The sequence below is a fragment of the Simochromis diagramma genome, unplaced genomic scaffold (assembly GCF_900408965.1).
Source record: "Simochromis diagramma unplaced genomic scaffold, fSimDia1.1 OVJJ01000304.1, whole genome shotgun sequence".
In the NCBI taxonomy this organism is placed as follows: Eukaryota; Metazoa; Chordata; class Actinopteri; order Cichliformes; family Cichlidae; genus Simochromis; species Simochromis diagramma.
The window spans coordinates 3,737,486-3,765,222 of record NW_024387030.1 but is presented as its reverse complement, the minus strand read 5'-3'; the positions used below and the strand labels follow the sequence as shown (position 1 = coordinate 3,765,222).

Genomic DNA, 27,737 nt, shown 5'->3' with positions numbered 1-27,737 from the left:
TATGAAGTTCAAAGTGATTAAAATGTTAAATAGGTTTTTACCCCACAGCCTTAAAACGCTGATGGGAGATTTTTTACCTTGCAGGGCGGGCGCGCCGTGTGGACACCTAATTTTGTGAATGCGATAACTGGAGAACAAGGCGAGATTTTCAAATTAATTCAAATCTCAGTGACAGGTGCATGTACAAGAAAGCTTAGGGAAAATTCATCAGCCACCAGTATCTTTGTAAGACTTCTTTCAAAAAAAAATGCCTTATCTTTAAAGCAGTTCTTAAAATTCTACTCCCTTTGTTTGTATTGGAAGCATTTAGGAAATGATATGGGGATTCTAAATATCACATTATAGTTTGCATCCCAATAGCATGTCATGTTTCACCGCTGATCTCAGTTTTACATTTCATGTCTGCCTTTCTGTCAGGTTTACCCCAGAATGTGTTATTTGTACAAACAAAATCTCCTTCCAGGAATTTGCTGACATCTGTTAATCTTTATAATCAGGCAAGAATTATTAATCTCTCACTGAGAAAAGTAAATTAAAATTAAAAAACTGTAAATGCAAAGTGGGGAAGCTGAGGGCTGCATCAATGCAATGTGGAGTTGCATTCCCATGGAAGTGCACGTGAGGTTACTGCATAGATTACCTTGTAGGTTTTCAGAGCATTTGCGGTTAAAACATACCTATTGTCATGGTGGTGAGCTGTGTGGTAGGCCATGGTTGGACTCAGGTGCAGGACTCAGAGACGAAATATTTAACTTAAAGGCGGCAGTTTTTATTCACTGGCAGAGAACAAACTTAGAAATACAATACACAAGCACAAGAAATAAAAACTAAATTCAAACTAGGAAGGATGATCTAAACTGGGAGTTCATGACATAACCTGACAAAACATGACAAATGAGGAACACACAACTAACGCAGAGGACGGAACAACAGGCAGGGAAAAACACAGGGCTTAAATACATACTGGCGTAATCAGTGAATGGGAAACAGGAGGGAAACAGCTGGGATAATGCACTCATGACGAGACACGAGGAGCAGAACTGAAATTATAAACATGGGACAAAGACTACCAAAGTAAAACGGGAAACTGAGACAAAGCACCAAGATGCAGACTTGACACTAAGACGCGGAAACATAGGAAGCTGAAGCACAGAGATGATACAAAACAGAAACCACAATCCAAGGACTAAAGATGTAAGCTAAGCAGAAAATCATAATAATAATCAGAACTATCAGTTCACCAATAAACACAAAGCACTGGGTCTGTGACCCAGTACCGTGACACCCATGGCAATATTAACACAGAAGTGTAAATCCAATGAGCGACTTTAATCAAAAGCCAGACTTCCCAGCATGGTGCAGGTGGTGCACGGACGTGATCGATTGCTCCAGCAGAGGATGAAGGCACCTGAAAAATGCTTTCAGTAAGAAATGCATCAAACAGCTGACACCAAGGTGGATTTCATTTATTATACTGTGTGTATCTGAGCTTATGTCTAGCAAATAAATCATTTTTACTGATGGCAGTAAACAAAAAAAGCTGCCCAACAAAGTTAAAACTGCACCAGCAAGAGAAAAACTAGAGTGCTCAGAGACTTGATTTTCAAATAGGACTGAATGTTAAGATTGTGTTGTAAAAATTCAGTGGACTGTTAACTCTTTAATTGTATATATAATATACATATATAATATATAATATCTTGCAAGATATTATATCGCAGATCTACATTCAGTCAGTCAGCTTTTTCCATAAAGGCCTGCCATCTGTGGAACACACTTCCAACCGAAATCATATTGATTACAGACATCAGATCCTTTGCATTGAAGGTTAAAGTTTGGTTAAAGGGAAATCAGAGATGTAGTCATTTTAACTAATGATTTTAATTTTATTTTAAATTATTGTCTATTAATTGTAATTGTATTTATGATGTTATTTGGCTTTATGAAAATGTATGTTTTATTGTAAAATGTACCTATTTTGATTGTAAACCCAACAAGGGACAATTGTTGAAAATTAGCAATAGCTATAAACTTATGTGCGTTACATCAGTTTCATGTTTCGTACTTGGACTATGTTAAACCGCACTGTCCCTTTTAAATAAATAAATTCAAATTCAAATATTTTTGGGAAATAAACCTAAAAATTTAGACAGCAAAGTTCCTCCAGATTCCACTAAATATCCAGGTAGGGCATGCCCCTGGACCCCTATATGTCACCTTCTGGACCAACTGGTACAACTTTTACTGCCTTTTCAGGCTTTTTGGGGGAGGATCACTCTCTTATACATAACCTGCTATTCAGTGATAATTTAAAGACTAACAAAAGACCAGAATTAGAGCACAAATTTCTTGGACAGCCTGTACATCGAATGAAATTCTCATATTCTCATAATTCAATTAACATGATCTAAAGAGCACAAACACAATGGAGAGCTTTAGTTTAATGACTCCCAGTTAGTGAAGTCTAGCAGACACCGATTGGCTACAGCTGCTGGAAAGCTTCATGAAAAGCACCAGGATTTTAGAGAGGCTCTGCTCTTTGCTTCTACACGCCTATAAACTCTCTGCTGTCTCCCAGGTGAGAAAACCTGCACAGTTAAGCATGCATTCATGAGAAAATGGGAATGTGCTGTGGACTCGGGATGGCAAGCAGCCAAAGGAATCTGTTAAGCACACAGAAGACACAATAACAGCAAATCCTGCTTTTTCAGACACAAGCACCTTACTTACCTAAGTCAGACTCAAACATACTTATCTAAGATAAAAGCCGAGCGTTAAGCCTTTTAACAGATAAGAAATGTCCGTCTGAATTTCCTTCTGTGTAACATTAACCATAAATCAAACATTATTTTCCATAAAATGACAATGTGTTTTGGCACGCCAGGATGTGAGACACTCTGACGCAGGTCAGCCCACGTGGTGCGCCCGGTTGTCCTGGTCACACACACTTAAGCACAAACACTCGCTGTTTTTTTGGTTCACAGACTCTTTGTTCGGTGGGTGTGTGTTTGCGTGACCACAGCTGGTTACACAGAACACATTGCTGGTCAAGCTCATGCTTTCTGAAACAGAGAAAGGAGTTCCCTTTGGGATGATAAATGGCACCAATTCACATGCCAAAAATGCTACTGATTATTTCATATGCAAATTAGCATTTCTTGCTATTAAATAATTCAAAGAAATTCACATATTTGTTTATTTTTCTTTCTTTTTGGGCACATTTGCTTGGAGTAAAATTTCAGTGCCACAGGAAATTGTTGTCCTTTTTCCACCAACGACAATTGTTCCTTTCTGTAGTCACTCTAGAGATAAGGATAAAATTGGCCATATACAGCAGTGGCATTAAATTACTTTCCAATAACAGTGAAATCGGGGGAAAAAAACAGGATGTTTCCGTCCGGGAGGACACTGTGGATAACTATCTTACTGTTTGCTTTGACAATCTCTCAATCATAGGCTTCTTCAATAAAAAGTGACAATAGTAGCACAGTGGTTTATGGTTGTTGACTTGTCTCATAAGTACTGCAGAGTGTGTGTAACAAGTGTAATGTGCAATACATGCTGTAATCCAGTCTGTTTTTTTTTATATGTGCCACTTGTATTTAAACCTGTTTTTTCAATCAACACACTTCACATTTTCAAACAATATGAACTTTTTATTACACTAAACTTTTACATTCAACACTTTTTATTTACATTCAATATATAAAAAAAATCAGAAGCACAGAGCTAATGTTTGACACAGAAGCCGCTGTTTTCTCCAGTAACATGACACCCTGTAAAGTTCAATTACGGTAAGGGAAAACCTTCTAGCTTACATTTAGGGAATTTTAAAGGAAGTATATTTTGTTTCTCCAAAAATATTTAGTAAAGTGCCGAGAGATACAACTTAAAATTGTTTTTTCTACAAAACACTTGTTCATTCCTCAAGTTAGGTGCCTGATTTATTCACATGTCATTGTTAGAGCCTAATAAAATAAAAAAGCTCCTCTGAAACTGGTCAGGTACAAGAACTTGACTGAAAATGAATAAAAAGCAGCCAGTGTCCAAAGAAAAGCTTTGAAAGGCTGTCTGAAAGCCTATTAAAATTACAAGTAAGTCCATGGAAGCAAAATATAAAGACATGAGTGGCTCAAAAGTTTTGCACAGGACCAGAAGAAAAATACTATTTTTGTAGGTTTTATAATTATTTTATATTTCATTTTATGCCTAAGACTATGAAATTTCATTCTGCTGTCGTCATGCTAGCCAGCTTGCTTTAAAAAATATAAATGACACTAAATATTTCTGGCTTTTTTAAAAGAATTTTAAAAGATCTTTAGTTAATAAGTGACTGAATAGCAGACTTTTTATGGTTTTAAAAATACAGAATACCACCAACCTTACACTATTAGATGAATCTTCTTTACAGTCTGAAACCACTAAAGTAAATATGGTTTTCCTATCACCTTTCTCCTGCTTGTAAACTTTCTTTGCTAAATGAAGCAGACTCATAAAGCAGTGATACTTCCACGTCATGCAACTTGCAGAAAACAGCTTATGTACAGTACAGCTAAATGCTAAGCAATTGAATTGTTAATTTAGCAAATGCTCTACTGTTTTTAAGAAATATCCTTCATTTAGTCTACAGTAAACACACACACAAAAAATAACCTTTCGACCATCTACATTTTGTTCGAAACCCTTATTAATAACTGATCACTGAATACGTGCACTGTCTCTGTGGAAATTTCCCAGAGAGCACGTTCACCAGTTTACAGTCTGGTCAATCAGAGTTGACTATGTCAACGTACAGGACTGTGGCTGGCCAACTGGAAAAGTAAGCAGGCACAGCGAGATGTGCAGCGCGAGAGCACTATGTCAGTAGCTGAGAGAAGAGGTTTAGGAAGAACTCAGCCTGTGCCACGCTGCCACCACTTTCTCTGGATGAGCCATTGTGTCCTTCCACTGCTCCACAGCCTCTGGAATAGGGCTATTGAGTCCCAGCTGAATCTGCCACAGACGCAGAGAAGGAGGCAACTCCTCAGTTTGTTGCAAATAACTTAAAAACATTTTGATTTTGACTTTTAGGCTAAAATAGATGAAATTGTAATCATTATATTAGAAGTAATGAAAGAATAGGCTAATAAAATACACCAAGGGACTCACCTGTCCGAGATATTGTTTCCTCCTGACTGAGCTGCGACTGTAGAGTTTCACTGAGAGTGAGTAGGCGTGGTCTAAGGTGGCCAGATGGAAGTGAAACGTCTCAGCCCACTGACACTGACCTCCCGAGGCCTTGAGCACTCGGGTCTTCTTCTTCGTCACCTCCTCCAACTGGGTCATCTCCACTTTGACAAAAAAAGCTTCAGAGGACAGGTGCAAGAGAAGACAAGTTACCATTAAAGCTACACAGCTACTTATTTTAGGGGTTAAATATTGAAAAATACAGATGTGTATTTTACAGGTACCTTGAGTGAGCGGTGAGGAGGACACTGGGAGGTTTTGAGCAGCAAGGACCTGGACCTGGATGCGTCCATTCACCGGCTGAAAGCACGTAGTAAGATGCAGCTCAGAGTGGCACACCTGTAAGAGAATGGTGTCAATGAGCTTTTACATTTACTAACATTTAGAAAGAAATAATAAACCTCTTGCGAGCCACTGTCCTCAAATAAGAACATCACATTTCTGCACCTTATAAGTTATAATTAAGTAAAAATCCATTAGCTGCTTTCTAGTAAATTAGACCCAAAGTAGCTCCAGTCTTGCGCATTTGGACCTTTAACCACTGTTCTGCCTTTAAAGTGGTCAGTGCAGGTTGTCAGGGCATGTTTTAGTTGCGCTCATAACATGAAAGCTTCAACAGATTGAGCTTTAATAATGGTAAAGTGGCTACAGTTACAGTATAGAGTATGCTTTTGGTCTTATCAACAAAGTTTTAGACTACAAGGTGCTTTTACTGCTTTTTCTTGTTACAGGACATATTTCAAAGAATTAAAACAATATAAAGGCTGTTTGTCAAAGGAGGCTATGTAGAGTCATTTAATAATCCAAAATAAATAAAACAAGTTAAACACTGTTGCTCATAAGGCGTTTGGTTTGAAAGAACAGCTGTAAAACTGATGCAGTGACACCATACAGGTTCCTGTTGAACAGCTAAAAACAAAGAAGAGATTGACACGGTTACTTTTCTTTCATTACTCAGTGTTGTGGTTTTTTCCCCTTCACTGCTGTGTTTACATTATCACCAACACTCTTAACAACTTTTAGACATTAATACAGTTTTGACAATGAGATATTTTGGGACAGTGAAGTATTTTTGGTCATTTGTTTTCTGTACAATAGTCAAGATGAAGTGCCGATTTTGGGCTTTGACTTTAGGGGTTCAACAAAACTATTTCAGTAACTAGTCTGTACTTACAGCCTTTTTATTTTACTTTTCACAGGCTCGAGAGTAACTGGACAAGCTGAATAATCTGAAATACAAGAGATGTTTTAAATACTTGGTTGAGAAGTCTTTGCAGAAACCACAGACCTAACCGGAGGCTGCATTTCCTCTTAAAGATGCTCCACCAGGCTTTTACTGGAGCCATCTTTAGCTGCTGATTATTTGTGGATCTTTCTGCCTTCAGTTTTGTCTTCAGTAACGGAAACACTGCTATGTTGGGCTGATGTCAGTGGACTGCTTAGGCCATTGAAGAACATCCCATTTCTTGGGGTGCTTTTACAGGATGTGTCAGGTCATTATCTGTTTGTACTATGAAGTGCTGTGCAATGAGTTTTGCAGAATTTGGCTGTATCAAAGAGCACAGCCATGTACACTTCACAGTTCATCCTAACCGTAACCATTCTGCCTCTATAAGCAGTCACGTCATCAATAAACTCTAGTAGCCCTGTTTCATACATCACCATGCCATGTTGCCTCCACCATGTTTGGCAGATATTCTGGGCGGTAGGGGAGCTTTGGATCATGAAATGCTAAAGAAAAGTTCATCTTGGTAAGAAATTTCTTCTGTCCTAAGACTTTTCCCCAGATCTTTGCTGACTCTATTAGGTGTTTTCTGACCTTCCTGTTCTTGAGTGTATCCAGTAGTTTGCAGCCTGCTATGAACACCCAACAATGATAAAACCTACTTCTTTGAGTGTGTTCTTAGCGTTGTTAGATGTTGTGAAGATGTGTTTTTCTTAAATAAAGATATGAGGTCAACCAGGCTTTCAGGCCCTTTGGTGTTATTTTGCTGGCCAGTTTATTTCTTCTTGTTGACTTGCCCACTCCACCGGGAGGAGGCCCCGGGGCAGACCCAGGACACGCTGGAGAGATTATATCTCTCGGCAGGCCTGGGAACGCCTTGGTGTCCTCCCGGATAAGCTGGAGGAGGTGGCTGGGGAGAGGGAGGTCTGGGCTTCTCTGCTTAGGCTGCTGTCCCCGCGACCCGGCCCCAGATAAAGCGGATGAAGATGGATGGATGGATGGATGACTTGCCCACTCTTAAAGTCCTTGTTATCTCTCTGACAGGTTTTGGTTTGCAGAAAAATAAAGGGACAGACCTTACCTCACCAAGAAACTCCTTAATAGTCCATTTTTGAACAGTAGGCAGAAGGGGACTATATAAAAATTGCTGTAATTCCTAAACAGATGATGCAATTCTTTTACCAAACCCCTTGAACTGAAGCTAAAAATCTGCAGTTCAATCACATATTGATTGTTTAAGATAAAATCCACTGCAGTGGTGTACAGAGGCAAAACTATGAAGCACATTTCAGTGTCCAAAGACTTATGGGCCTAACTATGGCCTCTCAGAACTCCTAAACATGCTGCAAACCAGTTTTCCCACTTAATAATTCTACTTTTTTTCTTCATTGGGTTCAGCTGTCTTCAGCCTTAAGAGCCCCCTCTGAATGACAGTGATTTGGACAATTTTGCTCTTTTGTGTCCAGCAGATGGGTAAAATAACCGAGTGAATCAATTTGTCCCTCTGAAATCTAATGATGAGTCACCCTCTGATTTTCCAACTATACAGACAGTTTGTATTTTACCATCACTGGCCAGACATAAATCCATTTATCAACAAAACCACTCTGCACTGGTAAAGTGGTTTAAGGTCTGACCTACTTTCCATGTCTCACATTTCCAGGACATGCTTTCTGCTTTTTACTCTCTTATTGTTAAAGCCTGTTTCCTTATTCCCTGAAAAATGAATTCCATTTCTGTTTTTCCTGTGATTATGCAACAAATTCAGCAACAGCATTAATATTTTTCTGTTCGGGCCAAGAGGATAGTGTGTGTCAGTGGACTACCATGCATCATGGGGACAGTTTTACAAGGCACCTTTTGCACTTTCTCCTTATTTTCTATACTTTTAAAAAGAAGTGACAAAGGAAAGCAGCCAACACAGGAAATGGTGAAGAATAGGTAGTAAAAATCCAGGGAATTCCCACACAGAGTTTTTGCTCTTGGCCAAAGGAGTTGGAAAGTTGTGGCCAAGTACGAATCACATAGATGGCAGTTAATACTTTTCTTATTCTTTGCTTTCAAATAAGTTACAATCTTATCTAAAACTTAGAGCTAACATAAAAGTAAAAACAGCTGCAGAATTCATGCAAAGTACTGATGCAACATTGCCCTAAAACAGCAACAAGATTGGCAGAGATAGATACAGAATAACAACTTTCTCTCTCTGTATACGTCTTTCATTGTCCTGTATTACTATTTAACACATCAGTGACGGAAAGCATCATGGAAACAGCAAACAGACTCTGTAAACCAAGCTTCAGCGCTACAGGCCCACCTAATGAACAATGTAGTGAACTCCTACCGAAGATTTAGACGGAGGGTTGAGTTCAAGCCAGTGCTCCGTCTCCTGAGAACCGAGGTGTCGCAGGGAAAGAACACACTCTGCCACCGTACGTTTTTTGGGGTTGTGTGTCTGCAGTCGCAGCACCAGGGCACTGCAGCGCAACAGCTGGAGATGCAGCGCAAACACAAAGGTCTCCATGAAGGACACATCCTGAAAGCAAAGAAAGGTTAAAGTAGAGATTAGGCAGTTCTGCAATAGCGGTTTAAGGGCCTATAAATACTTAATAAATATAAACAGCATCAATACCTGACAGTACTCTCTAACTGAGCTCTTGAACTGTATGGGTTTGGGGGTGGTAATGATTGATTTGAAACCAATCATTTGCTGCTCCCCTCCATCCGGATGAAGGTTGAGGTCTGAGCACTGTTAAAAAAAGAAGATGTGGTTCAGTCTGTGTGTAGAACAACAAAGGTTTTATCCACGGCGCTCTACTTGGAACAAAAGATGAAAGAAAAAAAAAAAACAGTTCAGGTTTTGTTCTAAGAAAGTCATCAGGCCAGACATTAGTGGCAAGATCAAGTGCCACTAATGTGACCTTAGGATAAAACACAAACCCAAACCAACAACAAATCCCAAATCAAAGCTGGCAGAAGAGTACGCCTTGTGGAGTTAGAGTACATATCTGCAGTAGAAGTTTATTTAGTGTAGGGTTTTGATTTCTGAATAAACATACACTTCCTTAGAAGATGTTGGAACTATTGTAACGTCAGTCAGGACAGTTCAGTTCCCTTAGAGGAACTTTTCCTTCTGAGTGTCTGAGCCGGAGTTAATAGAGCATTGAGAGGAGCTAAAGGAGAGCTGTATTCTGGACGCACAGAGGGTCCATTGAGAAATGGTACCAGTGACCACAATAGGGCTTTTTGTCCCTGAATCCCCCCCCTCCATACTGCATGTAACCTTACCTGAACCAGGGTGATCCACACCTGCTCCAGAGCCTCCTGATAGTTCAGCCGGACACACACCTTCCCCAACTCGCGCTCATCCCCAGACAAGGTGACAGACTCTGCAACATTTGGAAACAGACAGCAGGATGTGGCGTTAGCATTTAAATACGAGTTTATGTACTGTATAATATGATGTTTTAAAGATTTTAAAGATGATGCTTTTCAATTGTTAAACTCAAAACTCAACGCAGAAAGATTTACAAACACACAGTAACTCAAGATGGCTGCACTAAAGGGTGAGAGGAGCATCTCAAGGGAGGAAACACAGAAATTGGTGATGTCCATGAGTTCTAAATTTCAAGCAATTATTTTAATTGTGATATTAAAAACAATCCTTATATTTGGGATTATAATTGCTTTTCCAGCTACTTTTGAACCTCTGAAAATTCCTAAACAGTAAATGCTACATTTTGATTAAACCCCTTAAAAGTCTCCACTTCAGTCACATCTTGATTGTTTAATTTCAAAAACTGTGCCTTTGTCCCAAAAGTGATTTGCTTGGCTGTATGAAAAAGCCAGAAACATTATATATCAGGAACTAAGGTTGAAAGTCACTTTTTCTTTTTACATTGGGAAACTGCTAGAACAAAAAGGTTTGTTTGTATGATGTTTACCCAGGCTGCTTGTCATGGAGCTCATCTTGGAGGATGCACTGCTGAGGGACTCAAACCGCTGCAAGGAAAACAGAACAGACGACACGTGTAAGACCAGACCAGTTTCCCCCTTCTTGATCCCACACCCCCTTTTTTTCTTAGCAAATGTGTCACACTTATCATTAAAGAAATTTTAAGAATACAATTTCAGTTATTAGGGGTAAAAAGCTATCCAAACCTACCTGGCCCTGTGTGGAAATGTAATTGCTTCTAAAACAATAACTGGTTGTTCCACCCTTGCACCAAGAACTGCGACCAAGTGTTTGTCATAATTCAAAATGAGTCATTCGCATCATTGTGTAGGAATTTTGGCTCGTTCTGCTTTCCTGAATTGTTTTAAAGAGGCCAAAGTGGAGGAGTTTTTGAGTGTGAACGACCCATTTAAGGTCAGGCCAAAGCATCTCAATCTGATTTTAGTTGAGATTTTGACAAGGTCAGTCCTTTTTTTTTTTTTTGCTTTTTTGTGTGTGTTTTTAACATTCGTAGGTGGACTTGCTGCACTTACTTTCAGATCATTGTGCTATTACATAACCCACGTGAACTTTAGCAAGTCGTCAGGTCCTGAAGCAGCAAAGCATTACACTACCGCCACCATGTTTGACTTGTTTGATGTTCTTTTTATAAAATGCTGTGTTTGTTTTAAACCACACATAAAGGGGCTCAAACCTTCTAAAAAGTTCATATTTTGGCTCATCAGTTTAAGTTTTCTTTTACAAAGAATGTTGTTCATTTTATAAATTGTGGTGCCATTTAGAGTAAAATGGAGAAAAAACATAGTATGATGTGGTGTGTAGCTCCCCTGTGATTGCCCTGCAGTATCCTCTGGATTTTCTGCCTATAAAACTTTTGTTTGCTCATGATGGTGTCAAACTAAACAGCTATGCTAATTTAACTGGAGTTGTGCATGCAATGGATGCCGTAGTGAGCCATCAAGCCAAAAGAAATGCACAGAAATGTATCTGTGTTAGTTCCCAGGAAGAAACTGCTCTGACATTTTTCACACCGTGGGCTCTGAATGAGGTTTTGTAATGTTTATTTAGGTTTAGGGAGTGACTAGATTGATTGTAAGAGACAGTCAACTATTTATGTAAAGTAACAAGGAGCTGATGACAGGTGTGTCACACCACATCCTTTATTGAACAAAGAAATCCAACCCAACCTGGTCCTTTTTTAAATTGGCATTACTGATAAATGGCCACTTTATCATAGGCAATCAACAGGTATGTTCAATCAAAACAGCTGGAGCTGAATCACATGTGGAAGTAGATTTTATCATAGCTACTAAAGTGGAAGAATAAGCCCAAAAATGAATCACAACTTTCAAATTCATCGCCGTAATTTTAAAACAAAATTATAGGCTTATCTTAGCCATAGATTATTAGTTGAGACTGAAGGTAACTGAATGCTTTAAATGAGGTCTACTACCGAAATAAATTACACAGTTACATAACTAAACGCGACTGTAAACATCCTCTAAAGAAGATTTCATCTTTATTTCATTGTCAGATCAGTTGATAACTACTACTTGGCTTAACTAATCTCAGAACACTTATTCTCTCTTCTTTTTTCTACCAAGTGTTATGGGACAGGAGTCATACCAATCTCATGTCTGTATGGTAAATATAGAGGTAGCTGCATTACACAGTACACATTACACTGTTTGCTGCTTAAATCAAAATACCAGCTTCTGAGCCTGGTTTGCAATGCTCCACTATGCTGCTGAGGACAGTGGAAACTATAAAAACTATATTTAGTCTTGGTTGAGACAAGGTGAGAATTCTGTGTGAATACAGATTAGATAGAGGACAGTCTCACCTGCATGTGACCCTGGGGGTTGGACAAATCAAACATGGAGCTGCTCAGTCGCTCCTGGCCACCTAACTTCATATTCCAACCTGGGAAAAAAGATAAAAAGATGTTTTGAAGCTGTTTCAGTCCTGAGATAATTCATGCTTCACTCTGCAGCAATCTGTTGATGAGTTCAGGTAGAGCTCAGTAAACTACTGAATAAACTACTCAGTACTAAGATGAAACATGTGTCTATGTCCAATTTTGTCATTATTTAATATGTTTACTACAATTTTAGTTAAATCATGCCCAAATTCTTCTTTCATATTCCTTTCATCCATCCGTTTTCTTCCACTTATCCAATTTAGGATCATGTTGGAATTGGAGCCTGTCCCAGCTGCCATTAGGCGAGAGGTGGGTATGGGGTACACCTTGGACAGGTATTCAGTCTGTTGTGTTTCATATTAAACAACAAAATACCACTTTTTCTGGTATTTGGTACCTGGGCTTTGTGGACCAAAGCTTCTCTTCTTCATTGTGTCTCGGCGGCTCGAGCCGGGGGAGATGTGCTCTGCCATGTGACCCTGATGGAAAAAGGACTCGGGGTAGTAGATGAAGGGAGTGGTGCTGACCAGCTCTGCCTTCCTTGCTGCATATGTGCACCGGGCTGAACCTGCAAGCAAACAGCGCAGCTGGTTGTTATCATGCTTCAAGCACATTATTGTTCTCTGCATCTCTAACAAGTATGAATAGCTATTCATCAAGAAACAAAGTGCCTTCACTTCAGTGCATTGAAGAGAGCCGATAATATCTTAATAACCCCTGAGATAGATTTACTGCAGCTTAGATTCTGTTTGTTTGCCGTAGCCTTTGCGTCAAACTAACCCTGAGTTGAGGCATGTTATGTAACTTTCACTTATCTGTCTTGTGGGGCTTCTTGTTGAATTTAAGAGTGAATTAAAATTAAAAGTAAATGTTTCCACTTTTGGCAGTGGGATCCTGCACTAGTTGATCATACCCCAGGTGTAAACTTCTAAGTTAGCGTAGTCATATGTTTTGTTGTGATATTTCCTGGAATCTGAGTGTAGACGTGGGCTGAGTTGAGCAGAAATTCGGCTTCATTTAGAAGGAATTCAGCCCAAATGAGCCAGATTTGGCAAACAATCACCAGCAAAAGTCATTTTTGTTATAATTTGTCTGTTAATTTATATGTTTTGCTTTTAGGATAACTCTTAAGGCAGACTGCACATATTTAAATATTGATATGAAGCAGAACCGAAACCAACAGTTCAGTCTCATTACTGGAAGTATCATTATTTACCAGCCCATCCTATAAGTCATCACTATCCTCTCACACGCTATAACTAATTTGGATCATCACTGTTTGATTCTTTAAATCATATACACACCTTAAGACTTAAAATGTACTAACTGATACAAGTACGTACTCTGTGGCTCAGCCTGTAAATTAGGGTAGCTTGGTTGGACATAGGTCGGCACAACAAAGGGAACCTCTCTGCCGTCTGGGGGCATCTTGGAAAGTAAGTAATCTTCAGATACATTTGGTCCTGGAGCTGCTGCTGTGTTAGGGGGCATCTTCAGTGCAATCACTTTAAAACAGAAGATATTATTCAGTGAGACACAAGTAGGTCTGTTGAAACCTGTCTGATACACATCTGTGCAGGACGGCAGCTTACCTTGGGTCTCCCGCTCCTGCTCGTTCTTCTTCATGAAGTTCTTGCAGCAGTTTTTGATGCACTCCATGGCTGAATCTGGAAATATTTAAATGTTGAAATAGTAAGTGGAAGTTGCAGATTGCATGGTAAACAGTAACAAGGTGGATAACAATGAAAAGCCAAAGCCAAAAATTATTCATGGAACATGCCAAAATGACCTGGGTTTTCTACTTCTAATCTAACTGAACACTCAAAGCACTTTGATCTGTAAGCCTCAGTCACTGAGTTACTCTGACATTCATGCAAGCATGCAGACTCAAGGTACCCAGGATTAAACCAGTGACCTTCCAATAAGTGGATGACCTGCTCTGCTTCCTGAGCCGCAGTCACCACCTTTAAAACAAATAGTCCGCTTGCACAAGTCTAACAAATTTTAGGAAAGTCCCCAAAATGTGCTGAACTTGTTTACCTGCTCTGCAGTTGCCACAGTGTGGTAGGCTATTTTATATCTGCTGAATTCCACTCTCTGATATGATCTGAGATCTCAAGGTCCCCTCATATCACCCCCAAATTTAATTTGGTAACATGTCATTTTTTGACAGTGTGCTTAAATGTGGTATAAGTACCTGTTGCTACGGTGTGACCACACTTTATAAATCGGATACATTAAAAAATATGTTATTTGTTATATGCTCAAATTAGGAGCACATAAAAAAAAATCATAAGACACATAAACATAAGAAAGTTCAGTCATTCCGCACCACTTCTACAACTATTCTAGTCCCCAGAAACAAACAACTACATTCACTGCCATGACTTTCTTCAGGGGGCTTTGATTAACCGGGATTATTGATTAACTCACCGCTTAAAACTTAATAACTAGTTATTTAATAAACCAGTTGGGCTGCCAGTGGATGGAGGAATTTCCCTATGGCGCACGCTAAAAATAGCATATCATCAAACATCACTTTAACTTACCAAACAAAACACAGATACAAAAAAAAAAAGTTTATAAAAAATAAACTTACCGACGCCTTGTTTTCATTTAAAGAGGATCCGCTTCGACCACCCAGGCCTGAGGTTCACACTCACCGGCAGGCGGGAGAGAAATGCCACCGAGCTCAGGTTTAAGGCTGACTTTCGTTACAGGTCTGGCTCCCTCCCTCTTACTCCCGCCCACGCTTCTCTCCTCTGTCATTCCCGGACTGACAGTGGCGCGCGCTTCCTTCCCCGAACAGCTGTGATCACAGCGCTTTCTATTATTACCTTTTTGTTTTTCACTCATCGCTGTGTGCTCACTGTCATTTGTTTCTTTTCATCCTCGGTCGATATGTTTGCATTGTGTGCATCATCCCAGCAGGAACTTGGCCATCTCCCGGGATCGGCGCTTACTGACAGATTTACGGCTCCTTGCTGAGATAACAATGACGCAAATAAGAAATTGAAAGAAAACACGTCATAACTTTCTCAAGCTACTGTTTTCCTTCTAAGTCGCCTATATTTGACATATTACCCACCGATTAATTAATGTAGACTGAATTCGCTGATTGCAAAACATTTGCTGATATGTAAATATATACATTCTTTTCTTTATATATCTAAAAAAAACCTGTCATGTGTGCCCAAATCACGCAAATTTTCTCAGTCACCCCTCAAATCTATTAACAGTTTAGATCCTGAAAAAATGTACAAGAGGTGTTAAAAATGTGGTTCCCCATATTCAAAACAAGTGTTGCTATAACATCCATATTAAGTAACCCTCACATGGTATAGCACCCAATGGTTTATTATATGCCCTTTTCACAAATTCTGATACCCAAATAAGTGCTGCTATAAACCCATACTTATCCCAAACTGACACTTTTGTATATACGTGTAAATGCAGTAATTCAAAATGTATCACAGTCCCACATTATAATCCATAAATTAGCTGTTGTTTCAGGAGTTTTTGCTAAAGTGACCTAAAATGCATTGATATAATCCCACATTTTGTTATAGTGCCAAAAAAAAAATCCCCATCCGAATTCCCCAGAGTATCCACAAAACCAGGTGATGCATTAGTCTGGGAGCCGCCTCATGCCAGGGACAGCTGTTTGTGTGGTGAAGAAGTTTATTGGTCAAAAAGAAACTGTGATCAATAATTCAATTAATGACTTGTTGTTACATCATTTTAAATACTGCCTCTGTAAAATGCACATTTACACTTCTGCTTCGGATAACTGGCTCTCCTCTTGTCAGCTAAGATCAGATGCCACTTGAGAGGAAATGACAACATAAAACTCACAGCTTATGTGAAGGGATGAAGATTCACAGACAAATGGACAAGCTCGTGTGTATATACACCGATTCTCCGTGATGTTGCTGTTGTCAGGTCGTCCTCTGAAATTGTACACCATAAATATCCCTGCATGTCTGTGTGTGCGTGGGTTTGTGTGTTGAAAGTCAATATCGTAGTCGTAAAAGCTCAGTGTCTATTAAACAAGGGTGGAGATTCCAGCACAGGAAAGTCTTCCCGTCAGCTGTTCTCAGCGGAATCCTGTTGTGTCTCTACCGAAGGTGACATAATGAGGGGGGGGGGGGACAACAAGCAAACTATTACATCAGCTGCAGGTGAAAACAGCTGCTTCATGCTTGACTTTCTTTTGTGGCAATGAAGTTCATTTGGGACCCTCAAAACGGATGCTCTGATACAAATATTGTCAGACGGATGATGGAGCTGCCTCTGAAGTTGATGACATTGTTGACCGTGACCATCTCCAGGTCCAGCACCACCTTCTTCGGCCCCTTGATTGGCCGCGATAAGACGAGCGTGGCGCTCACATTACTGGTTTGCTTTAAGAGAAAGAGGACAGAGACAAAAGGGGAATGTGAGGAATGAATTACAGGAAACACTACTGCACACAGCGGAAGAAACAAGTGGCTCAGTGCCTGGTTATACAACTTCCAGTAAATAAAACAAGAGCACATTTGTTTAGAAAGCCAACTTAGCAGTTTCTGATCCATCTCTAGAGCAAACTCAGCTTCTCAGATACATTACACACAATTATTGTGCCATCTGCTGGGTTCACTCTGCATTGTCAGGTTCTTACAACTCATTAAACCTGTGGTACACACATATATATATTTATAATTTATTCAAAATAAACGGTATTCCGTAGCCAATCTTATCTAAACACCTGATATTTCTTTGAAGTGTATCCAGAATTTGATCATAATCACAGCTACAAAAAAAAAGATCTAACCCTAACTTTAGCCCAGGATCAAAACTACCATCTTTTTCTTTCCGTCTCTGAGCACAAACTCGAGTCCTTATTTTAAAACGTCAAATCAGTCCTGTGCAAACTGTAAATAAAAACAGAATTCAATGATTCGAGAATCTCATAAACCCACATTTTACTCATAAAACTACATAGAAACCATGTCAAATGCTTAAACTGAGAAAATGTATCACTTATGAGCTCATTTTAAATTTGATGACACCAACACATCTCAGAAAAGGACAGTGCTATGTTTACCACTGTGTAGCAGCCCCCCTTCTTTTATCAACAGTCTGTAAACATCTGGCAACCGAGAAGACCAGCTGTTGGACTTTTGAGAGGAATGTTGTCCCATTCTTGTCTCATGGAGGATGTTGGACTGCTCAGAAGTCCTCATATTTTTGGTTTCACGATACTCTAGTGTTTTCGGCCAGTAAGTCACATGTACTTTTTTACAGATTGGTCAACCTCTGTCCATTTACTTCTGGGTATAAAAAGAACATCAGCTGACTTGTTCCCAATTAACCTCATTAGTCGCGAATTGTTCCTCGAGCTGTTTCTTTTTAGCACCACTTCCTTTTACAGCCTTTTGTTACCCCCATCCCAACTTTTTGAGACATGTTACTGCCACCACAGTCAAAATGAACTCATTTTTTTTTCCAAATAGCAAATCAATGTTCTATTATGACTAAAATATGGGCTTATTGGATTTTCAGATCATTGCATTCTGTTTTAATTTACATTTTACGCAATGTCCCAATTTTGGGAGAGAATATGGTTTGTATTAGAATGAAGATCAAAAACTTTGTGTAATTATTTGTTGTATTTTCGGTTACATGTCACTTCGTGCTGTGGGTGAACAAATCCCGATCATCTCACTGTGTAATGATACGAGGAAGTGCTGATACTATTCACTTAGATAAGTGCCAATACTAGATGGAAATAATAAAGCATTACAAGGAAAGGTGCTCCAGGTGGTCTTACTTAAATCTCAGATCAAACGCCTATTTTGTTACATTATATCATATTAGTGAATCAATAAGATGGATTACATTAAATGTATCTTTTAGATAAAAGTTTTTGTAATGCACTTACATAATTTTTTCAGTTGTTTTCAGTATTTCATTATGAATACATTTGTATTCATTCATCTTTTTAGATAAATGTCAAGCATTGCATTACTTAACCTTTAAGATAAATGCAATACAACAAAAAGGAGATTTTCTTGCATCGCATGGTATCTTCTTTGCAGTGATTCTAATGTGTTTTTCTCACTATTAAGCTGGTGAATTATCATCATCTAGGACAAGTCCAAGACTGATTTTGGAAACATCTTTGGTAACTAAACAGTCACAGCTGTGGAGTTTCTGGACTGCATTCTTTAACAACCAAACACTACTGTCATTTCCTTTCCTGCCTAGTTCTGCAGTTTCCTTGAATTTCCCCATCAATAGAGTTTGAGTTTCTGTAGGAGTGGGGGCCCACTTTCATTTATTGTGTTACTTTGCATTAATATAGTGCACTAAAGTCTTCCATCTGCCATATCTTCTGTTGATGGGTCTCTGAAAAACGTACCCTCATGTAAAACTCTCGCCCATCGTTGCCCGACTTTATCTGGAAGATGTAGAAGGCGCCGGGATAGCGCGTGGTGGCCTGCATCTGGAAGATATCTGCAGGCACACTGCGCCCCGACGACATGTCCATGTGTCGGTACAAAATGGTGAAGGGCTTATCCCTGCAGGCAGGGTTCTCAGCTGAACACATACACTGACTGCCAAGGAGGAGACACGGTCACTTTAAGCTTTAGAGGATATTTTAAACAAATAAGCAGTGAAACAGTTTATAATTTGGTGTTAAAAGGCGTCTAGAGAAAGCGAAGAAGTAAGACTCACTTGTCACTAACTTCGACGTAAGGAGGGTTGCACTGTAAAGGATTCAGGCATGTATAGCTTCCCTGGAAATTGAAACACACTTGTGCTGTTGTACAGGTGTTGTTACCAGTGTCACATTCATTGACATCTTTAAGAATCAAACACACAACAATCAAAGTCAGTTAAAACATCATCATCATGAGAGAAGAAGAAGAAGCTTCAACAATGTTGATATTAGAGAAAAATAGATGCATGTGTCCTGAGTCAAGAGAAGTATTTAACTGATAACAATAATAACTTTATCACATAAACTAATGCATTCAGTTAGGAAATGATGTATCTGTGTGAGAGTTCCTCATCCTCTTACCCTCACAGCTCCTGCCGTCCTCATATATATAATATCCAGGTGGACAGATGCAGGAGTAAGAACCGGGGATGTTGACACATCTGTACTGACACAGAAACTCAGAGAAACTGCACTCATCCAAGTCTGCACGAAGCAAGAAACAGAATTAACACCTATCAGAAAAGGACATCAGCACCAACAGTGTTCAGTGTTCAAGCTCAACCAAGCCCGCCTCAATATGTCTGAGTGAAGTCTGCATGTTTTGCACGGTGTCAGTCATGCAGCTTGCTCTTTCTAAACTGTGTCGACCTAGCCTGTGATAAACTGGAACTAGTCTCATACAGCAGACCTGCTCTCTGTGATCCTGCTGCCAAAGCAAACATTTTTATTCTGTTCAATTCACCTCTGTCATACGACTTTTTGCTCCTTTTTACAAAAATGCATCTCAGTGTCTGGTTCTTTACCGACTCAATTATTCACACTGCTTCAAAGATAGATTAATATTGATATATCAAAAGAATAAAATCTTCCTCACCGATGCAAGTAGTACCATCAGATGCCAGCTCAAATCCTTCGTCACAGTTGCACATATAGGACCCGTAGGTATTCAAGCAGCCATGACTACAAGGTTCATCTGCACACTCATCCACATCTGGAACAACAGAAGCTGGAAGCTGACAACACTGGTACACGATATACAGGTGTTTCTTTTCCTGTTGTAAAGCCGTGGCCCGGTGCTTGTGAATGTGTTTACCTTGACAGGTCCGGCTGTCTGGATTGAGGATGAAGCCAGGATTACAGGAACAAGAATATGAGCCGGGCACGTTGGCACACAGCTGCTGGCAGTAACCATAGCGGCATTCATCAATATCTGGTACCAAAAAAGAAAAAAAAAGAAGAAAATTTAAGTAGAAGGTAGTCACTGACAATAATACATATTGTGCTGTAGGCAAGTTTACTGTAAGTAAATATACGATTAGTGTTTTGATTTGAACAGACTCTGCTGAGCTGCATTGCACCACAAAGCATGAAGAGGGCGCTATTCTTCTTTTCTAAATGAGGACAAGTACATGCAGGGACTTTTCTGCATTATCCAACAGTGATCATAAAAATTGACATGATCTCTGATCTATGCTTTTTACAGTGTTAGTACTAAGATATAATAGATTGCTGGTTTTGCATGTCCAAGTCCACATTTGCATTTATTAGTGCTTGAAGAAGAAAATCAAAGCTTTTGCATCACTTGGTAATACCAGAAAATATTGAATTAAAATGCTCAGTGCTTGTTTTCCTAGCTTCCTTTCATTTGATAATTTGCACAAAGTAATGGCAAAATTGAGCAATGGCTGAACGATAATAAACCGACTCTGAGTTCACTTTGTAGAGTATTTGCAGTGATGCAATGTGAATTCCATTGGGTAAAGTGTATTGTTAATATATGCTAATGTTTAAAGAAGTTTCAGGGAAAAACTGGCTCACCCTGACACTGTCCACCAAGGAGCCAGTAACCTTCAGTGCAGGAGCATGTGTAGCCACCTGCTGTGTTGATACAGACCTGGGTGGGGTTACAGTGGTGAGAGTTTGTCTCGCATTCATCAATGTCTGCAATTTAAAAAAAGAAGAAAAAAAAGAGGAGAAAAAATTAACAAAATTCAACAAAATTAAAAAGGACGCTCAAAGAGGCAGAAGCGACATAAAACAAAAAAAAGTTCAGCACATTAACCCAAAAAACATGTTTTTCTGTTACATTTGGCAGCTAGCCCTTCAAATCTACACAAAAGTAACACCCAGAGAGACACTTTCAAAGTTTATTGAGAGTTAGGAGAAGAGTATCACGTATCATCTAAAGTATTTCATAAAGTGAGGCATGGATATTTTTAAAATGACATCAAAGTAAACAGATGAGATAAAAGCACACTGATAATACTGATTTCCATGTGGGAGTTATGCTTTTTGCACTTCTCGGACGTCAGTAGATTTGATTCCAAACATTTAGGTTTAGCCTTCACCTCACCTTTTATTGACTAACTCCAATGCAGGATTTGATGCTCATGTGCCTTGCTCGAAAGCACATCAGCTAGTGAACTTTTTCCTGCTGGCTTGGAGATTGCACCAGCAATCTTCTGTTTGAAAATCAGTTTATCCAACACTCAGAGTTTCATCACCCTGTGCTTAAAAAAAACCCAAACTCTTAACCAAACAGTTATCATTTCAGCGCTTATGAACGTTTCTACACAGATTTGCAGATTTCTCAGATTACAATCTGAATTCCATCAACGCCCCTGGAGCAGCTCACACACTAAATCATAATGCCCTTATGAGGATACGACAAATCGCAAATTCCAACTTCTGTTTATGGTTCTCAGACAATGAAGTCACCGATCTCTAGAAAACCGGTGGGGGGAAGTGGGTGGGAGCCTGTTTTTTTGTTTGAACAGGCAGCTATGATAAGCGATAACGTCTGTCTGTGGGACCGTTGCCCTTTATGCCAGCTGGGACCACTGGCCCTTCACGAGGGTGGAGGAGACCCGGTGCATTAGGCCACCGGCCAAAAGCTACACAGCCACGGCACCTGCTTACAGTTTCCAGTGAAAATCTCCCTGAATGCCCCTCATCTGCACCCCATGTGTAGACCTTACTGCAGATCTCCAACATATACACACACAAGCCGCAGGAGCGTTTCAGTTCACCTCCTTATATAGGCTGTTTTATGAGCTGCCCACGAGTTTTTGGAGTTGCTGACAGTCCTGATCAGCTTCAGAGAAGACATGACAGGGTCAGATGTAGATGCAAAAAAAAAAACAAACTCCTGTGCAGAAAGATCTTGACCACATATGGCTGCACAAACTGATTCAAAATAACAGTAAGTGACACAAAACCAGCTTGCTTTTCTTTATCAAGATTCCAATGAAAAGATTATAAAGGATAAGAGTTTATAGCTTCACTACCAGAAAAATGCTCTGTTAAAAGATGAGCTGTTGTGCATTTTTGAGTTGACCCACTGGTTTCGAAAGTCCATAAGGCTGGATACTTTTCTCCAGGCACAACGGAGCATGTAAATCCCTGGACTCCAGTAAAAACCTGAAAATCCCTAAAACTGAGTTATGAGCTGTAATGAATATTACAGTCTCTAGTGGGATGAAAAGCACAGCATCTGAACTTTAATGGTTTCTTTTTCTTTCTTTTTTTTTACTTGGTAGAGAATAAAAAGTGTGCTTAAGCAGTGACAGTTTTGTACAGATTTTTAGCAGGTGTCATTTTTATAATGTTAATTTGATCTATCCTCATCTATCCTAATTATTGTGTGTTTGTCTAGAAAGTAAACTGTAAGCACTTTTATTATGGTCCATTTATTAGAGATAGTGTGGTTAAATAGAGTGAAAGCTCAACCTTATTCAACACCTTCAGGATGAAGCTTATCATTTCTATTGTTCCCCCAGACTGGTTCCATTTGAAACACTGACATGCCATTAACTCAGAAACAAAACCACAATTGTTGCAGGTTCAGACGGGAAGCCGCAGTCTGTGTATTTTCTGCCCCACAGCAGCATCAATCAGCAACTAATTACATCACTGCACACACAGTGTGCCAGCCTTCAGGGGCGTGCTGAGTCGCTGCCTCCACAGAGGCATGCCTGTTCTCTTGCCCTGGCCTGGGCACAAATTTGACAGCATATGACCTCATTTTTGGCACTCACATGGTGTAGTTTACCCAAACAATGTTGCGAGCTGATTCCCTCACGGACCTTCTCCCCTACAAAGAGGGGAAAAAAAGTCCATATTTGTCCATGAGCGAACTTCTAGAGCTCTCTTTGGAGGGGGAAAACTGTACCACATATGTACATTTTCCTCCTCCCAGCACAGTCATGGCTAATTTATCCAAAATGACAGGAAAACACCCCAAATGGACCTTAAGGAACCCATTTTTTAACAGCTTGTCCCTGCTAGACCCGCCAAGGAAAGTTTGTGAAGTGTTTATCTAACAGCTGGGAACTCTTGAAGTTGTGAAATTGAAACAGCTCAATTAAAAAAGATGACATTTATTCGCTTTGAAAAGTTAAATGGGCCTCTGGGTCGGTGGGGTGACAGCAGACAGGCTGCGGCACAAAACACTAAAAAAACATCTGTCCCTGTGATGCGATGGATTCATGTATTTCTCTGGATTTTAACCACACTGAATTCCTATTCTTTATCTTTTCCCACTGATGTTACCTCGTTCATAGCTTGACTCTAATATCTGATAAACAGCAACAGGTGGCAGATGTCAAGACTGTATTCTGCAAAACATTCAAATTTTTCAGCCACTGCTGAAATCCAGTTAAGAGCCTCAAGACCAGAAACAGCTGCAGCCGCGGATAGACACCTTCCACCCTTATATCTCCTGCAAGCAGTGAGACAGTATAAAAATGAGCTTTGGCAGAGATGGGTTGCAAAGCAACTTGCAGATGTGCAGTAACTTCACGCCCTATGATGAAATTTGCCAGGTGATTTCTGATCAGCTAATCCACAGGGATCCTGGTTGAAATTTGACTTCATAGCTTGCCTGAAGTAACTTTAAAGATGCATTAGAGTGGCAGCAAAGGGAAAAGCTGCGATTGTGTTAAGAAAAATACTCCAGAAAATCAAATATGACATTCCTATGTCAGTTAGGGGGTTAGAATCCTCTTAAAGGGTAAGGTAATTAACAAGAGAGGTTACAAGATGACCACACATTTTAATGGAAATTTATGAATAATTACGTCTTCAGTCCCCAAATAGAGTTGTTGAATTTCAGTGTTTTTCTTTGTTTGTTTGTGTGTTTGTTTTTAATAGAAAGGCTGGGATCTAAACCCTGCTTGTGGTTACATTCCCTCACTGTGATGAATGGGTGCAAATGTTGACCCACCGTGAACAATCAAACAAGCGCTTTGTCAGACTGATGTAAGCAAACGACTGAAAACAATAAGCAACTTTGAACTTTCGGGGACTTCTGATGAACACGAACAAAAGACTTGGCTCGAACAATGTTTACTTCATTTTTGAAATTGGCTTGAACGGAAGAATTGTGAAGTTTTCAGCAGAATTTTTTATGAGTCAGTCTCGTATGACTGAACCGAAGCTACGGGAGTTCTCCTGAGCCCAGAGTTAATACTTTCTGCATGCGCAAATATGCAAGCATCCAAGTGACATCAATTTCTAATGGATGCTAATTTTGTCATCAGAGGTTTTACATGATGATTTGCGCAGACAACCACATACCCTATGATTATCAGGATTTAACCCATTAGCAATTACCAGATCATTTCTAAATAGAGTAGTGACTGCACTGGCTTCCTCCAAATGGACAAAAAAGGTTGTATAATAAGAAAAACTGTAAGTATAATCCTGGCTTCAAGCAGGTGACCAGCCCCGTATAGAACAACTGGGGAATGAAATCAGACTGAAAAACCTGCAGTACAATGTTGAGTTACAATACTTTGCAAAAGTCTTGAGCTGGCTCTCACTCCCTTATATTTTGCTTCCAACGGGCCAGACTTTCTTGCCTTTTTTAAGGGTTCTTGAGCAACAGTTCTCCATCTTTCAGAAGGTCATTGTCTGCTTTTTCACATGAACATTTTCAGAGGAATGTTTTTTGTGTTTGTTTGTTAGGCAACATGGACCTGTGTAATTATATAAACAATTATTCAAACATAAAAAAGGCACCTAACTCAAGGGATAAACCAGTGTTTTGTCTACAGATCATAGACAACTGAGCAGGCACTTTGTTAACAGCAGCCTGTCTCACAAAAACACATAATTTGTTCAAACTTCTTTAGTTGAATTCTAGAAATTCAAAAGATAAGGCAGTTTGACAGACATAAAGAAGTACTTTTGCACTATTAACTACTAGCAGCTATTAGTTGAAAACTTGTCACACCTCAGCATGGTGTGCAGTCTTTCCTTTAAAGAAGGGAAGCAGGGAGGAAAGATGGAGGCATGTCAAATTACATAGGAACTGGACTGAAAATCAATGGGAACAGGTCTTATGGAGTGATGAATCCAATTTCCCCCCCTAAAACTGACAACAACTTGAGGGAAAATTTTGAGGGAGTTGGGGAGAAAGGTACAACAGTAACTTGTGAGCCATCTGTAAAACACGGTGGAGGCTCTGTCATGGTTTGGGGCTTTGTTTCAACCAGTGGTGTTGGAGATCTCATCAAAGTTGATGGAATTATGAAAACTGAAAAGCACCATCAGAATTAAATCCAACATGAAATACCATCTGGAAAGCTCCTGGTTGACAATAAATTCATTTTTCAGCATGACAATGATCCCAAACACACTGCCAATGCAGGAAAGGCATATCTGGACAGACGAACACACAATACTATCAGTCATAAATTGGCCTCCCTAGAGTCCAGACCTCAAAGTTACTGAAGCAGTGTGGGATCATCTGGACTGAGAACAGAACAAAAGGCAGCCAACATCCAAAGAAGAGCTTTGAATGTCCTTCAAGAAGCCTGGAGACCTATTCCTGAAGAGTATTTACAGAAATAACAAGAAATCTGGCCTAAGAGACTTCACACTGTGTAAAGAATAAAGGTTTTCATTTTAAATATTGACTTTCAAGCTTATTCAAATTGTACAAACTGTATTTGTGCTTTTATTTCTGTTTTAATAAATTATTGCAATTATTTCTCATTTGCTTCTCAAAATATAAAGAAATCAGGGGTAGCTCAAAAAGTTTACACATTACTATATTCTACTTGTGGTAGTAAATATCTTAGACCAGTGAGAACAAACTGCAGAATCCTACTAACCGTTACAGGTGCCATCCTCTGCAAGAGTATATCCCAGGATACATTGCGCAGTGCTGATCACTCTTGGGTAGCTGGGCTCCACAGATCTTGGGGGAGATGGGAGGAAAGAGTTTGGAAATCCAGCTGAAGGGTCCGGGTAAACCGGCTCAGGCACTATGGGATCCGGTCTGTAAGGCTGGTTGTACAAGTTCCTCGGGATGCATAGGTAACCTCCGTTCTGGTTCACACAGCGCATGTCTCCTCGGCAAGCATCTGGCATGGTACGGCACTCATCCACATCTGGAATACAGAGCCGTGCACTGATAAGGACATTCTTGCATCCGGAGCATGTGTGAATCTGTGCTACAACCCATCCCGGTGCTTTGGGATTTGATTTTCTTGCGCACACGGTGTTTGAATTCCAGACACGTCTCTTTGTTCTATAAATGTAACTTTTCGATGCAAAAAAAACCACAGAAGTGATGCCACTCACCTATACACTGTCTTGTTCTGGGTTCATATGCGAAACCTTCTGTGCAGGTCTGAAGAGAAGTGATCAAAATGCGGTTTGAGCATGTTTTTTAACGCATTCATTTGCTGAGATGTCAAACTAGTATGAGAAGAATATATGTTATAATGCATAAATATATTAGCTTGCATCAAAGACGCATTTGCATCTTTATTGGTTTTGGTAAGTTTCAGAGCAACTTTTTAGTTAAGTGATCACAGCCTTAGACTAAATGGATGAAGGTGTCTTACCTGTCCGCGCCCAGGCTGGACACAAAGCAGAATAAATACCAGAGCTGTCAGCATCCTGCAACGAGGAAATTTTACGTTTTTAGGCCCTTCTCGGAAGGAGTTCGCAGAAGAAAACAGGAACTTGATACAGGCATTTGTCACATATTCATTCAAACATGCAACGTAAGTTTAAAAAAAAAAAAAAAAAAGTCCGTTACGCAAAAGATGCCTGCGGAGAAAATAAAGTGGAGACTACTGACCTTGAAGGAGAGCAAAACCTGAAGCCACGTCCCTCTAAATGCATAGTTTACGACTCCAACTGAGTTCTCTCAAAGGAAAGATTTGAAACGACCCGTAAATTTGAATCCCCTCGCCACTACTCAGCAGGACTCTCACCACCACCCCCAACTATGCGCCTTTACGCGAAAGCCGACACCAGGTTTTCATTAACCGCTGCCTGGTCGAGCTGAAGCTCCAGTACATTGACCAAGTGTTGGAAGAATGCTTTTTCAAAATGGACTGTTCTGCTTCTTCCCCGCTCTGTCGGCGCTACAGATTATTTAGCAATGCAAATTAACGGGCCCCCTCCGAGCACTTTCCCAACAGCTGGATTCAATCAGGAGAGCCAGCCCCCTCCAGTCAGAGCGCACGGAGACGGCGGCCCCACAGCGGCGCGCTCACTCCGACAAGCGGCTTCTCCTGGGCGGTTAGGAGGCAGAAAAACATAAAGCTTACACACACAGTGTCTGTTTTCCAAAGATATAAACAGCCCACCCCCTCACCCCCTTCCCCGGGTTGAATGACACTGCACATCTGGCGCAGGAAACGTAAGCTGTCCGTGCTGTAGTAGCCACATGTGGTTCAGATGC

The 27,737-nt window shown here is 40.0% G+C and overlaps 2 protein-coding genes across 3 annotated transcripts; both read right to left on the bottom strand.

Moving 5' to 3' along the window:
- Window positions 1–3,635: 3,635 nt before the first annotated feature.
- LOC120739677 (tandem C2 domains nuclear protein) lies at window positions 3,636–15,417 on the bottom strand. Of its 2 annotated transcripts, XM_040041552.1 has the most exons (12): window positions 14,927–15,414; window positions 13,920–13,994; window positions 13,671–13,832; window positions 12,725–12,895; window positions 12,250–12,329; window positions 10,396–10,453; window positions 9,740–9,840; window positions 9,084–9,200; window positions 8,796–8,987; window positions 5,451–5,565; window positions 5,149–5,345; window positions 3,636–4,992 (listed from the first exon to the last, which is right to left on the bottom strand). In XM_040041552.1, the coding sequence occupies exons 2-12, from the start codon at window positions 13,984–13,986 to the stop codon at window positions 4,882–4,884; spliced, it is 1,371 nt and encodes a 456-aa protein (XP_039897486.1). In that variant the 5' UTR covers window positions 13,987–13,994; window positions 14,927–15,414; the 3' UTR covers window positions 3,636–4,881. The 2 variants fall into 2 exon arrangements, with proteins under 2 accessions (XP_039897486.1, XP_039897487.1); XM_040041553.1 differs by lacking the exon at window positions 13,671–13,832 and having other exon boundaries at window positions 14,927–15,417.
- A 538-nt stretch (window positions 15,418–15,955) lies between these two features.
- Window positions 15,956–27,601, bottom strand: fbln5 (fibulin 5). The gene is made up of 11 exons (XM_040041551.1): window positions 27,129–27,601; window positions 26,890–26,944; window positions 26,624–26,672; window positions 26,152–26,430; window positions 20,852–20,974; window positions 20,127–20,243; window positions 19,908–20,024; window positions 19,394–19,516; window positions 19,048–19,174; window positions 18,731–18,926; window positions 15,956–16,730 (listed from the first exon to the last, which is right to left on the bottom strand). The coding sequence occupies exons 1-11, from the start codon at window positions 27,170–27,172 to the stop codon at window positions 16,569–16,571; spliced, it is 1,392 nt and encodes a 463-aa protein (XP_039897485.1). The 5' UTR covers window positions 27,173–27,601; the 3' UTR covers window positions 15,956–16,568.
- Between the last annotated feature and the right edge of the window lie 136 nt (window positions 27,602–27,737).

Coding starts and splice junctions, on each gene's coding strand:
- LOC120739677 (XM_040041552.1), bottom strand. CDS start 13,986: ATGGAGTGCATCAAAAACTGCTGCAAGAACTTCATGAAGAAGAACGAG. Junction 10,454..12,249: donor ACCCCCAGGGTCACATGCAG/GTGAGACTGTCC, acceptor TTTTCCTTGCAG/CGGTTTGAGTCCCTCAGCAG. Junction 5,346..5,450: donor CTCCTCACCGCTCACTCAAG/GTACCTGTAAAA, acceptor TGTCCTCTGAAG/CTTTTTTTGTCAAAGTGGAG.
- fbln5 (XM_040041551.1), bottom strand. CDS start 27,172: ATGCATTTAGAGGGACGTGGCTTCAGGTTTTGCTCTCCTTCAAG. Junction 26,673..26,889: donor TCCAGCCTGGGCGCGGACAG/GTAAGACACCTT, acceptor ACTTCTCTTCAG/ACCTGCACAGAAGGTTTCGC. Junction 16,731..18,730: donor GGCGAGAGTTTTACATGAGG/GTACGTTTTTCA, acceptor TTTCTCTTAAAG/CAAACCAGTAATGTGAGCGC.